Below are 15,424 nucleotides of genomic sequence, written 5' to 3' on the forward strand. Positions count from 1 at the left end.
CTTCGCTGGAACTAAGGGGCCCGAACCATGAAAAACAGCACCAGACCATTATTCCTCCTCCACCAAACTTTACAGTTGGCACTATGCATTGGGGCAGGTAGCGTTCTCCTGGCATTTGCCAAACCCAGATTTGATTTGTCGGACTGCCAGATGGTGAAGCTTGATTGGAACCAGACAATCTTTATGCGCTTCACGCTTCAGCACTTGCTCTGTGAGCTTATGTGGCCTACCACTTAGCGGCTGAGCCGTTGTTGCTCCTAGACGTTTCCACTTCACAATAACAGCGCTTACAGTTGACCGGGGGGCAGCACTAGCAGGGCAGAAATTTGACGAACTGACTTGTTGGACGGTGCCTCGTTGAAAGTCACTGAGCTCTTCAGTAAGACCATTCCATTGCCAATGTTTGTCTATGGAGATTGCATGGCGGTGTGCTCGATTTTATACACCTGTCATCAACGGCTGGGGCTGAAATAGCGGAAACCACTCATGTCCACATACTACTCTATTTATAGTGTATATAACCGTGGGAGAGAGTTGACAATTCTATAACAGTCTCAACAGTCAGGTTTTGAGTTGTGTTTGTGTTGTACAATATCGACAGTTCTCTTCAAGTCTGAACAGGCCTGCTTACAATGCTAGATGCTGTCAGCAGAATGGAAGTCCGCCTGTTGGCTCTGCTTCTCTGTCTGCAGCTCTGCCACAGCTAATGGTCACATTAGCTAACTAGGTCACAATGTGTTAGCCACAAGCTAAAACCTCCATAATATCTCCTATAACTTTCCCTGGGACTGGGAGAAAGATAAGCTCAAGTGTCTGGTGGGGTTATTTTCCATAGTGATGTATTGAGGGTTCTGCTCTCTCTCTCTCTCTCTCTCTCTCTCTCTCTCTCTCTACCTACCTCTCTCTCTCTCTCTCTCTCTCTACCTCTCTCTCTCTGTCTCTCTCTCTCTCTCTCTCTCTCTACCTCTCTCTCTCTATATCTCTCTCTCTCTCTCTCTCTCTCTCTCTCTCTCTCTCTCTCTCTCTTTACCCCTCTCTCTCTCTCTCTCTCTCTCTCTCTCTCTCAGCCAGTAGACCCATGGAGGTTTCAGACAGACGGACAGATTATCTAAAGGAAACTGTCATAAACCTTGTCCCTACGAGTACTTTTATTGGTGGACCTGGTATTTACTATGCGGCCCCAGTGAGAGGAGAGCAGCTTTCGGTCCCTCGTGTGACATCTGTTACCAAAACCACAGAATTCTTCACATAGCTAGCATCTCCCATAGCTAGCATCTCCCAGGCTTGGACAGGACCACGGCAGACCACGGCAGGCAGGGAGGGAGGTTGGCAGGGAGGGAGGCAGGCAAGGAGGCAGACAGACAGACAGGGAGGGGGGCAGACAGGGAGGGAGGGAGGGAGGGAGGGAGGGAGGGAGGGAGGGAGGGAGGGAGGGAGGGAGGGAGGGAGGGATGCAGGCAGACAGGCAGACAGACAGGGAGGGGGGCAGACAGACAGACAGGGAGGGAGCGAGGGAGGGAGGCTGTTAATGAGAAGGTTCCTGTGTATAGCCCTGTTTTCCTTGGGTCTGGCTCAGCTAGCTTTAGACTCAGCTGTCCTTGTGTTATCTTTCCCTGTGCTGTGGGTCTGCTCCCCCTGTGTACAGGACTGGCTGTGTTATCTTTCCCTGTGCTGGGGGCATCTCCCCCTGTATACAGGACTGGCAGTGTTATCTTCCCTGTACTGGGGGCCTCTGTTCTGACTCTCTCAGTTCACCAGAGCACTCTGTTCTGACTCTCTCAGTTCCCCAGAGCACTCTGTTCTGACTCTCTCAGTTCCCCAGAGCACTCTGTTCTGACTCTCTCAGTTCACCAGAGCACTCTGTTCTGACTCTCTCAGTTCACCAGAGCACTCTGTTCTGGGTCTCTCAGTTCACCAGAGCACTCTGTTCTGGGTCTCTCAGTTCACCAGAGCACTCTGTTCTGACTCTCTCAGTTCACCAGAGCACTCTGTTCTGACTCTCTCAGTTCACCAGAGCACTCTGTTCTGACTCTCTCAGTTCACCAGAGCACTCTGTTCTGACTCTCTCAGTTCCCCAGAGCACTCTGTTCTGACTCTCTCAGTTCACCAGAGCACTCTGTTCTGACTCTCTCAGTTCACCAGAGCACTCTAACTATTCTCAGGTCAGACCTCGGTGAATAGCTGTTCTCAGGTCAGACCTCGGTGAATAACTGTTCTCAGGTCAGACCTCTGTGAATAACTGTTCTCAGGTCAGACCTCGGTGAATAACTGTTCTCAGGTCAGACCTCGGTGAATAACTGTTCTCAGGTCAGACCTCGGTGAATAACTGTTGTCAGGTCAGACCTCGGTGAATAACTGTTCTCAGGTCAGACCTCGGTGAATAACTGTTGTCAGGTCAGACCTCGGTGAATAACTGTTCTCAGGTCAGACCTCGGTGAATAGCTGTTCTCAGGTCAGACCTCGGTGAATAGCTGTTCTCAGGTCAGACCTCGGTGAATAGCTGTTCTCAGGTCAGGTAAGCAGCTGGGCTATTTATTCCATTTCAGCAGAAACACAGCAGGTCTTCAAATAGAGGAGAACTGAAGGAGCAGCAGAAATAACTAGATCCCACAGTCTGGGTCTGTGTCCAGGAACCACCCTGTTTCATAATGTAGTGCCCTACTTTAGACCAGAGCCCCCATATGCTATATAGGGAATAGGGCACCGTTCAGGGGACACTCCCTGGGTGTGTTCTGTTTAAAAGAAGCTGAAACAGAACAGAGGGGGGGAACAGGACATGTCTACTTGTCAAAAACAGGATGTGTTGGGCTTGTGGAGTCAGCTTCTTCTGCAGGGTCCCCTGGTCCGATCCCTGCCCTAGCTGGGTTTCCTGTCCGACCGGGACCGGGGTTCCATTCTGGCCTCTCCACTTCCTGTGGGTCCACACAGCGATTCAGGACCCTGTAACACACCAGTCAAGGACCTTGTACTTGGACTGGTCCAACCAAGCTGTTGATGGATCTCTGTGACCTTCCTGACCTCTGTGACCTCTCCCGGAGGTCACAGACTGGCTGTTCCTGACCTCTGTGACCTCTCCTGGAGGATACCTCTACCTGACTGGGTGTTCCTGACCTCTGTGACCTCTCCTGGAGGATACCTCTACCTGACTGGCTGTTCCTGACCTCTGTGACCTTCCTGACCTCTGTGACCTCTCCTGGACGATACCTCTACCTGACTGACTGTTCCTGACCTCTGTGACCTCTCCTGGAGGATATACCTCTACAGGTAGAGGTATATCCAGCTGAACACTGGGTGTTCCTGACCTCTGTGACCTCTCCCGGAGGATGTAACACACTGTGACACCCTGTGAATTCTATTCCTCTAGATTGGGTCATTTTTGCATGGGCTCAGTTTGAGAAATCTTATATCTGGTGTTCTGCTTGTCTCTAATGAAGGTCTTCAGTCTGTGCCCTTGTGCCTCCCTTCACTGGTCCTAGATCAGCTGTTAGTTAACAGTATGAACCTGACACAGCACCACAGACTGGTTCTAGATCAGCTGTTAGTTAACAGTATGACCCTGACACAGACAGCACCACAGACTGTGGGATCTGTTCCTAGATCAGCTGTTAGGTAACACTATGAACCTGACACAGACAGCACCACAGACTGTGGGATCTGTTCCTAGATCAGCTGTTAGGTAACACTATGAACCTGACACAGACAGCACCACAGACTGTGGGATCTGTTCCTAGATCAGCTGTTAGGTAACACTATGAACCTGACACAGACAGCACCACAGACTGTGGGATCTGTTCCTAGATCAGCTGTTAGGTAACACTATGAACCTGACACAGACAGCACCACAGACTGTGGGATCTGTTCCTAGATCAGCTGTTAGGTAACACTATGAACCTGACACAGACAGCACCACAGACTGTGGGATCTGTTCCTAGATCAGCTGTTAGGTAACACTATGAACCTGACACAGACAGCACCACAGACTGTGGGATCTGTTCCTAGATCAGCTGTTAGTTAACACTATGAACCTGACACAGACAGCACCACAGACTGTGGGATCTGTTCCTAGATCAGCTGTTAGGTAACACTATGAACCTGACACAGACAGCACCACAGACTGTGGGATCTGTTCCTAGATCAGCTGTTAGGTAACACTATGAACCTGACACAAACAGCACTTCATGCTGTGAAAACCATCACACTTTACAGCTGTTGTGAGTTCAGTTTCATGAGGTCTGGACGATATCCCAGAACGTAGTTTTTTAATACTCTTTGGCCCGGGCGGAATGATCTTTCAATTTCCTTCAACTGTTTTTCAGCGTGAAAACACAATACAACTAATTAGAGTTGTAATGTTTTGAAAGGGTTTTGGATTTCTGAGTTTTTGGAGGCTAATTGCTTTGTTGAGTGAAAGTTTGTTGATTCCAGTAATGATCACAAGACAAGTGCCAGGCCACAACTTTGTTCCCAAACAAGAATCATCAAAACATATTTTATATACTCCATATTCAGCACGTCTGTTGCCAATGCCCTAAATCTATCCCCTACTATAACATTACAACAGCTCTCTGTATTAAATCTACCCCCTACTATAACATTACAACAGCTCTCTGTATTAAATCTACCCCATACTGTAACATTACAACAGCTCTCTGTATTAAATCTACCCCATACTGTAACATTACAACAGCTCTCTGTATTAAATCTACCCCATACTGTAACATTACAACAGCTCTCTGTATTAAATCTTCCCCCTACTATAACATTACAACAGCTCTCTGTATTAAATCTACCCCCTACTATAACATAACAACAGCTCTCTGTATTAAATCTACCCCATACTGTAACATTACAACAGCTCTCTGTATTAAATCTACCCCCTACTATAACATTACAACAGCTCTCTGTATTAAATCTACCCCCTACTGTAACATTACAACAGCTCTCTGTATTAAATCTACCCCATACTGTAACATTACAACAGCTCTCTGTATTAAATCTATCCCCTACTATAACATTACAACAGCTCTCTGTATTAAATCTACCCCCTACTATAACATTACAACAGCTCTCTGTATTAAATCTACCCCCTACTGTAACATTACAACAGCTCTCTGTATTAAATCTATCCCCTACTATAACATTTACAACAGCTCTCTGTATTAAATCTACCCCCTACTATAACATTACAACAGCTCTCTGTATTAAATCTACCCCCTACTATAACATTACAACAGCTCTCTGTATTAAATCTACCCCCTACTATAACATTACAACAGCTCTCTGTATTAAATCTACCCCCTACTATAACATTACAACAGCTCTCTGTATTAAATTATCCCCTACTATAACATTACAGCAGCTCTCTGTATTAAATCTACCCCCTACTATAACATAACATAACAACAGCTCTCTGTATTAAATCTATCCCCTACTATAACATAACATTACAACAGCTCTCTGTATTAAATCTACCCCCTACTATAACATAACATTACAACAGCTCTCTGTATTAAATCTACCCCCTACTATAACATAACATTACAACAGCTCTCTGTATTAAATCTACCCCCTACTATAACATAACATTACAACAGCTCTCTGTATTAAATCTACCCCCTACTATAACATAACATAACAACAGCTCTCTGTATTAAATCTACCCCCTACTATAACATAACATTACAACAGCTCTCTGTATTAAATCTACCCCCTACTATAACATAACATAACAACAGCTCTCTGTATTAACTCTACTATAACATTACAACAGCTCTCTATATTAACTCTACTATAACATAACAACAGCTCTCTATATTAACTCTACTATAACATAACATTACAACAGCTCTCTGTATTAAATCTACCCCCTACTATAACATAACATTACAACAGCTCTCTGTATTAAATCTACCCCCTACTATAACATAACATAACAACAGCTCTCTATATTAACTCTACTATAACATAACAACAGCTCTCTATATTAACTCTACTATAACATAACATTACAACAGCTCTCTATATTAACTCTACTATAACATAACATTACAACAGCTCTCTATATTAACTCTACTATAACATTACAACAGCTCTCTATATTAACTCTACTATAACATAACATTACAACAGCTCTCTATATTAACTCTACTATAACATAACAACAGCTCTCTATATTAACTCTACTATAACATAACATTACAACAGCTCTCTGTATTAACTCTACTATAACATAACATTACAACAGCTCTCTGTATTAACTCTACTATAACATAACATTACAACAGCTCTCTGTATTAACTCTACTATAACATAACATTACAACAGCTCTCTATATTAACTCTACTATAACATTACAACAGCTCTCTATATTAACTCTACTATAACATAACATTACAACAGCTCTCTATATTAACTCTACTATAACATAACAACAGCTCTCTATATTAACTCTACTATAACATAACATTACAACAGCTCTCTGTATTAACTCTACTATAACATAACATTACAACAGCTCTCTATATTAACTCTACTATAACATAACATTACAACAGCTCTCTATATTAACTCTACTATAACATAACATTACAACAGCTCTCTATATTAACTCTACTATAACATAACAACAGCTCTCTATATTAACTCTACTATATCATTACAACAGCTCTCTATATTAACTCTACTATAACATAACATTACAACAGCTCTCTATATTAACTCTACTATAACATAACAACAGCTCTCTGTATTAACTCTACTATAACATTACAACAGCTCTCTATATTAACTCTACTATAACATTACAACAGCTCTCTATATTAACTCTACTATAACATAACATAACAACAGCTCTCTATATTAACTCTACTATAACATAACAACAGCTCTCTATATTAACTCTACTATAACATAACATTACAACAGCTCTCTGTATTAACTCTACTATAACATAACATTACAACAGCTCTCTATATTAACTCTACTATAACATAACAACAGCTCTCTATATTAACTCTACTATAACATAACATTACAACAGCTCTCTATATTAACTCTACTATAACATAACAACAGCTCTCTATATTAACTCTACTATAACATTACAACAGCTCTCTATATTAACTCTACTATAACATAACAACAGCTCTCTATATTAACTCTTGCCCCTACTGTAACATAACATTACATGCTGTAGGTATCCATGACCTCATATGATGCAGTTTGAAGCTGAGCTTTATACTGTAGATGTTTTACTGTTATAAAAACGGGTGGATTTCAAATCACCTGTTATTTGTCACATACACACATGGTTAGCAGATGTTAATGTGAGTGTAGAGAAACGCCTGTGACTTGACAGATGATGGCTGTGGTTTGTGGTGTTGATTTGTTTGGCTGTGTTTGTTTGTGTTACAGATGTAAGTTGATTGGTTGTGTCTTTCTGTGTTCCAGAGGTGATCTAATTGGTTGACTCTGTGTGTTCCAGAGGTGATCTAATTGGTTGTCTCTCTCTGTGTGTTCCAGAGGTGATCTAATTGGTTGTCTCTCTCTGTGTGTTCCAGAGGTGATCTAATTGGTTGTCTCTCTCTGTGTGTTCCAGAGGTGATCTAATTGGTTGTCTCTCTGTGTGTTCCAGAGGTGATCTAATTGGTTGTCTCTCTCTGTGTGTTCCAGAGGTGATCTAATTGGTTGTCTCTCTCTGTGTGTTCCAGAGGTGATCTAATTGGTTGTCTCACTGTGTGTTCCAGAGGTGATCTAATTGGTTGTCTCTCTCTGTGTGTTCCAGAGGTGATCTAATTGGTTGTCTCACTGTGTGTTCCAGAGGTGATCTAATTGGTTGTCTCTCTCTGTGTGTTCCAGAGGTGATCTAATTGGTTGTCTCTCTGTGTGTTCCAGAGGTGATCTAATTGGTTGTCTCTCTCTGTGTGTTCCAGAGGTGAAGGACTATGAACCTCCATATGGCTGTAAAGTTCAGATGCATCCTGGTGTGGAGAGCATGAAGGATCACCTCCTCAGAGACAGAGGAAGACCTGAGATCCCAGACAGCTGGATCAACCACCAGGTAACAGACTGGGAGAGACACACACACTCTCTTTCCTTCTTGCTCTCTCTTCCCTCCCTCTCTCTCTCTCTCTCTCTCTCTCTCTCTTCCCTCCCTCTCTCTCGCTCTTCCCTCCCTCCCTCTCTCTCTCTCTCTCTCTCTCTCTCTCTCTCTCTCTCTCTCTCTCTCTCTCTCTCTCTCTCTCTTCCCTCCCTTGCTCTCTCTCTTCCCTCCCTCCCTCTCTCTCTCTCTCTCTCTCTCTCTCTCTCTCTCTCTCTCTCTTCCCTCCCTCTCTCTCGCTCTTCCCTCCCTCTCTCTCTCTCTCTCTCTCTCTCTCTCTTCCCTCCCTTGCTCTCTCTTCCCTCCCTCTCTCTCTATCTCTCTCCCTCGCTTTCTCTCTTCCCTCCCTCTCTCTCTCCCCCTCTCTCTCCCTCTCTCTCTCCCCCTCTCTCTCTTTCTTCCCTCCTCTCTCTCTCTCTCTCTCTTGACCTACCTACCTACCTACCACAGTACCTACCTACCTACCTACCTACCTACCTACAGTAGTACAGTACCTACCTACCTACCTACCTACCTGCCTACCTGCCTATCTACCTGCCTATCTCTCTCTCTAACCTCTCTTTCTTTTCTTTTCTTCTTCTTTCTCATTCACTCACACACATCAAATCCTATGTACATGTCTCAGTGCTCAGTAGCTAGGTTATAATTCTCTGCTCCTGTTGTCTACCTCCTCCTACAGGGCATAGCCATAGTGTGCGGCTCCATAGAGGAGTGTTGGGACCACGACCCGGAGGCCAGGCTCACAGCCCAGTGCGTGGCCGAACGCTTCAGCGAGATAGAAGACGAGATGGAGAAACTGTCCAGCCGCAGCAGCTCCGACGAGAAGATACCAGCGGAGGAACGGAAGATACCGACCATACCCGAAGAAGAAGGACAGACGATAGCAGAACAGATAGAAGAGGTCAAAGTAGCGGTGGAGAGCTCTGTGAGCGATGAGAAGTGAGGGAAGGGAGAGAGGACATGGAACCCAGGACTAGAATGTCAGTATGTCACAAACACACCACTCATGTTGCTATGGGAACTATAAACAGCCACACCCAAACAAACAGCCCACACCTGGAAGATAGCCAGGACAGTGAATGTACTGTATTACTGTACTGTACTGCTTTTACTCTTCAGTATTGTATTACCAGAATGCATACAGTATTTATACTGTATAAAATAAGTATGCACAGTTTACAGTATTTGGATGTACTGTACTGTATTATATTGGAGGTTTCCCCACTGAAGAGGACAGGACATGACAATCGCAGAGATTATAACCAAAGACTGAGATTACAGGACATGACAATGGCAGAGATTATAACCAAAGACTGAGATTACAGGACATGACAATGGAAGAGATTATAACCAAAGACTGAGATTACAGGACATGACAATGGAAGAGATTATAACCAAAGACTGAGATTACAGGACATGACAATGGCAGAGATTATAACCAAAGACTGAGATTACAGGACATGACAATGGAAGAGTTTATAACCAAAGACTGAGATTACAGGACATGACAATGGCAGAGATTATAACCAAAGACTGAGATTACAGGACATGACAATGGCAGAGATTATAACCAAAGACTGAGATTACAGGACATGACAATGGAAGAGTTTATAACCAAAGACTGAGATTACAGGACATGACAATGGAAAATAGTATTACCAAAGACTGAGATTACAGGACATGACAATGGGAGAGATTATAACCAAAGACTGAGATTACAGGACATGACAATGGCAGAGATTATAACCAAAGACTGAGATTACAGGACATGACAATGGAAGAGTTTATAACCAAAGACTAAGATTACAGGACATGACAATGGAACAGATTATTACCAAAGACTGAGATTACAGGACATGACAATGGCAGAGATTATAACCAAAGACTGAGATTACAGGACATGACAATGGAAGAGTTTATAACCAAAGACTGAGATTACAGGACATGACAATGGAAAATAGTATTACCAAAGACTGAGATTACAGGACATGACAATGGGAGAGATTATAACCAAAGACTGAGATTACAGGACATGACAATGGCAGAGATTATAACCAAAGACTGAGATTACAGGACATGACAATGGAAAAGATTATAACCAAAGACTGAGATTACAGGACATGACAATGGCAGAGATTATAACCAAAGACTGAGATTACAGGACATGGCAATGGAAGAGTTTATAACCAAAGACTGAGATTATAGGACATGACATTGGAATAGTTTATAACCAAAGACTATTCTAACATGTGGGGGGAGTGGGGTAATGTATTCTAGAATGTTGAGGGAGTTGGGTAATGTTCCTGTATTCTAACATGTTGGGGGTGTGGGGTAATGAATTCTAACATGTTGGGGGAGTGGGGTAATGTATTCTAACATGTTGAGGGAGTTGGGTAATGTTCCTGTATTCTAACATGTGGGGTAATGAATTGACAGGTCTGTGTAATAATGTAATAACGAGCCATATTGTAACAGAAATTATAATGACGTGGAGCTCTATTCACACAAGGATTGTATGTACAGTGTGTCTGTGTGTGTGTGTGTGTGTGTGTGTGTGTGTGTGTGTGTGTGTGTCTGCATTCGTGCGTGTGTTTTTTTACATAGTAATAGTTTTTACTTGTTAGCCAAATAAACAAGCACATTGTAAATATATATGGAATGTAGCTGTACAGAAAATAATCTCCACTCTAGATGTTGTTGTGGAAGCAGAGGAGCATTTCACACACTCTGTCTAAATAACACATTTAACAGGATCTAGACAAATATATTTTATCCTTTGTATTTGTAAGATATTGTAAATCTGTTTTATGAATAAAGTATTTCTGTATTTACTCATAAGCATTGTGAATGGCACATTTCAGTGGGGCATTGGTAGTTTAGACCAGTGTGGTCACCAACCTTTTCTGAGTCAAGATCACTTCCTGAGTCAAGATCACTTCCTGAGTCAAGATCACTTCCTGAGTCCAGATCAGTTTCTGAGTCAAGATCAGTTTATGCGTCAAGATCACTTCCTGAGTTAAGATCAGATTCTGAGTCAAGTTCACTTCCTGAGTTAAAATACGTTTCTGAGTCAAGATCACTTCCTGAGTCAAGATCACTTCCTGAGTTAAGATCACTTCCTGAGTCAAGATCACTTCCTGAGTCAAGATCACTTCCTGAGTCAAGATCACTTCCTGAGTCAAAATGCTGAGATCTACCGCTCTGATTTTGTATTAACATGACTTGAAAAGGTAAACCTATGCCACATTAACCAATTAAAAACAGTTCTGTAGCTATGAGGGTTGAACAGTAGACTAAAGGCCCAATACATAATCACCACATATTGGCTTTGCTTGAATTTACCTGCCAATGCATTGTTGTTCGGGACATTTAAAAAAATATATATTTCAAAATTTGAGGTAGGGCAGGCTATATCATCACACCGGTAATAGGTAATAGATCCATTGTTGCATTACTTGGCCCAGCTGAGTAAGCACACATTTAAATACTTTGTTTTTTTATTTTACTGGGCTGATGGTGCCTGCATCTGAGGGCCCGTCTCTCAACTTCCCTCCGCTCTCCCTTTCCTCCACTGACTCTGACCAAAAAGGGACACCGTCTTCCAGCTGATGACGAAACTCTGAGTCGCACCGCATTATTTCTGCCTCGTGCACAAATTCATGTTGTTACTCCTACAAACAGAGAAAGTGAAATATTCCTTGATGTTAAAAAAAGACCAAAGCCGCAAATAACAACAACGAGGCCTATAGATCCACTTTCCTCCTCATTCATTACTGCCGCACTGCTTATTGTAGCGCTGACTGGAAATAGGAACAACACGCATTTTATGGTTTATAAAAGTGTTGAATTACAAAGTGTTGACAGTGCTGAGTAAAAACATGAAGTCACTCATAAAAACAACAGTTCTTTGCTGTATTCGTTGACAGTCTATTTCTAGTCATGGTTTTAAAAGTTTTGAAATCTCACAGTATCAATTTTGCCGTAGCTTTCTTTCACGCCTGCTACGTTACTGCAGATTCGGTGATCTGAACAATCTGATTGGCCAGCGGAAACATGGTGCACTTGATTTCCTCTCCAGGCCCACCGGGAAGGCAGAGTGTGTACCTTCAGACACATGAAATGGCAACAGTTTGCCTACCCGGCGCGCAGGGCAGCTGAATTGGCTGCGTCTACCCTCAACAGCCCGAGACAACAACAAAAAATAGGAACACAACGCTTCATCGTTGGGTTTTTTCACAGAAATATTTCACGATCGACTAGAAATGCCTTGGACATTGACAAGTCGATCGTGATCGACCGGTTGTTGATCACTGATTTAGACATTTCACCAAGAGCACGTGGTGTTATCCGTTGGTGTTGTCATGTGTATATAATATAGTATACACGGTTAAAAGCACATACCGGTATGTATTTTTCCAGTTGAACAGCTGATCATTCAGCAAAGTGACGGTGTTTCAGGTGTGTCTGGTCCTGTAGTACAATATATCAGGTCTGGTCTGTACTAGGCCCTGCAGTACAATATGTCTGGTCTGTATTTGTTACGGTGCGTGAATGAGGACCCAAAAGCGAATTAACGTAAACAGAGCTTCTTTAATAACAAAACAAACGTAGGCTCAGATGGACCGGCAGATTCCGACAGGACAGGACAAGGTTGCAGCAAACATGACGATAGTCTGGTTCAGGCATGAATAACACAAACAAGAATCCGACAAAGACAGAAACAAAAACAGAGAGAGATATAGAGGACTAATCAGAGGGAAAAAGGGAACAGGTGGGAAAAGGGGTGACGAGGTAGTTAGGAGGAGACAAGGAACAGCTGGGGGAAAGAGGGGGAGAAAAGGTAACCTAATAACGACCAGCAGAGGGAGACAGGGTGAAGGGAAAGGACAGAAACAAGACACAACATGACAATACATGACAGTACCCCCCCACTCACCGAGCGCCTCCTGGCGCACTCGAGGAGGAAACCTGGCGGCAACGGAGGAAATCATCGATCAGCGCACGGTCCAGCACGTCCCGAGAGGGAACCCAACTCCTCTCCTCAGGACCGTACCCCTCCCAATCTACTAGGTACTGATGACCACGGCCCCGAGGACGCATGTCCAAAATCCTACGGACCCTGTAGATGGGTGCGCCCTCGACAAGGATGGGGGGGGGGGGGGGAGACGAGCGGGGGCGCGAAGAACGGGCTTGACACAGGAGACATGGAAGACCGGGTGGACGCGACGAAGATATCGCGGAAGAAGAAGTCGAACTGCGACAGGATTAATGATCCGAGAAATACGGAACGGACCAATGAACCGCGGGGTCAACTTGCGAGAAGCGGTCTTAAGGGGAAGGTTCTGAGTGGAGAGCCAAACTCTCTGACCGCGACAATATCTAGGACTCTTAGTTCTACGCTTATTAGCAGCCCTCACAGTCTGCGCCCTATAACGGCAAAGTGCAGACCTGACCCTCTTCCAGGTGCGCTCGCAACGTTGGACAAAAGCCTGAGCGGAGGGGACGCTGGACTCGGCGAACTGAGATGAGAACAGCGGAGGCTGGTACCCGAGGCTACTCTGAAAAGGAGATAGCCCGGTCGCAGACGAAGGAAGCGAGTTGTGGGCGTATTCTGCCCAGGGGAGCTGTTCTGACCAAGACGCAGGGTTGCGAAAAGAAAGACTGCGTAAGATGCGACCAATAGTCTGATTGGCCCGTTCTGCTTGACCGTTAGACTGGGGGTGAAAGCCGGAAGAGAGACTGACGGAAGCCCCAATCAAACGGCAAAACTCCCTCCAAAATTGAGACGTGAATTGCGGACCTCTGTCCGAAACGACGTCTGACGGAAGGCCATGAATTCTGAAAACATTCTCGATGATGATTTGTGCCGTCTCTTTAGCAGAAGGAAGCTTAGCAAGGGGAATAAAATGAGCCGCCTTAGAGAACCTGTCGACAACCGTAAGAATAACAGTCTTCCCCGCTGACGAAGGCAGTCCGGTGACAAAATCTAAGGCGATGTGAGACCACGGTCGAGAGGGAATGGGAAGCGGCCTGAGACGGCCGGCAGGAGGGGAGTTACCGGACTTAGTCTGCGCGCAGACCGAACAAGCAGCCACGAAGCGACGCGTGTCATGCTCCCGGGTGGGCCACCAAAAGCGCTGGCGAATGGAAGCAAGCGTACCCCGAACGCCAGGGTGGCCGGCTAACTTGGCAGAGTGAGCCCACTGAAGAACGGCCAGACGAGTAGGAACGGGAACGAAAAGAAGGTTCCTGGGACAAGCGCGCGGCGACGGAGTTTGAGTGAGTGCTTGCTTTACCTGCCTCTCAATTCCCCAGACAGTCAACCCGACAACACGCCCCTCAGGGAGAATCCCCTCGGGGTCAGTGGAGGCTACTGAAGAACTGAAGAGACGAGATAAAGCATCAGGCTTGGTGTTCTTAGAGCCCGGACGATAAGAAATCACGAACTCGAAACGAGCGAAAAACAGCGCCCAGCGCGCCTGACGCGCATTAAGTCGTTTGGCAGAACGGATGTACTCAAGGTTCCTATGGTCAGTCCAAACGACAAAAGGAACGGTCGCCCCCTCCAACCACTGTCGCCATTCGCCTAGGGCTAAGCGGATGGCGAGCAGTTCGCGGTTTCCCACATCATAGTTACGTTCCGACGGCGACAGGCGATGAGAAAAATACGCGCAAGGGTGGACCTTGTCGTCAGAGAAGGAGCGCTGAGAAAGAATGGCTCCCACGCCCACCTCTGACGCGTCAACCTCGACAATGAACTGTCTAGAGACGTCAGGTGTAACAAGGATAGGTGCGGATGTAAAACGATTCTTGAGGAGATCAAAAGCTCCCTGGGCGGAAACGGACCACTTAAAGCACGTCTTGACAGAAGTAAGGGCTGTGAGAGGAGCTGCCACCTGACCGAAATTACGGATGAAACGACGATAGAAATTCGCGAAGCCGAGAAAGCGCTGCAACTCGACGCGTGACTTAGGGACGGGCCAATCAATGACAGCTTGGACCTTAGCGGGATCCATCTTAATGCCTTCAGCGGAAATAACAGAACCGAGAAATGTGACGGAGGAGGCATGAAAAGAGCACTTCTCAGCCTTCACAAAAAGACAATTCTCTAAAAGGCGCTGGAGGACACGTCGAACGTGCTGAACATGAATCTGGAGTGACGGTGAAAAAATCAGGATATCGTCAAGGTAAACGAAAACAAAGATGTTCAGCATGTCTCTCAGGACATCATTGACTAATGCCTGAAAGACAGCTGGAGCGTTAGCGAGGCCGAAAGGAAGAACCCGGTATTCAAAGTGCCCTAACGGAGTGTTAAACGCCGTCTTC

At 44.8% G+C, this 15,424-nt stretch overlaps 1 protein-coding gene across 1 annotated transcript in view; it reads left to right on the forward strand.

Moving 5' to 3' along the window:
* The window catches only part of tgfbr2b (transforming growth factor beta receptor 2b), an 81,735-nt gene extending 70,799 nt beyond the window's left edge, over positions 1 to 10,936 (forward strand). Inside the window, exons 9-10 of the mRNA XM_036934986.1 lie at positions 7,932 to 8,059; positions 8,778 to 10,936. Of these exons, the coding sequence (XP_036790881.1) occupies positions 7,932 to 8,059; positions 8,778 to 9,041 (392 nt within the window). The 3' untranslated portion in view covers positions 9,042 to 10,936. The remainder of the gene's footprint in view (positions 1 to 7,931; positions 8,060 to 8,777) is intronic.
* Positions 10,937 to 15,424: the final 4,488 nt, after the last annotated feature.

This window comes from Oncorhynchus mykiss, chromosome 2 (genome assembly GCF_013265735.2).
Source record: "Oncorhynchus mykiss isolate Arlee chromosome 2, USDA_OmykA_1.1, whole genome shotgun sequence".
In the NCBI taxonomy this organism is placed as follows: Eukaryota; Metazoa; Chordata; class Actinopteri; order Salmoniformes; family Salmonidae; genus Oncorhynchus; species Oncorhynchus mykiss.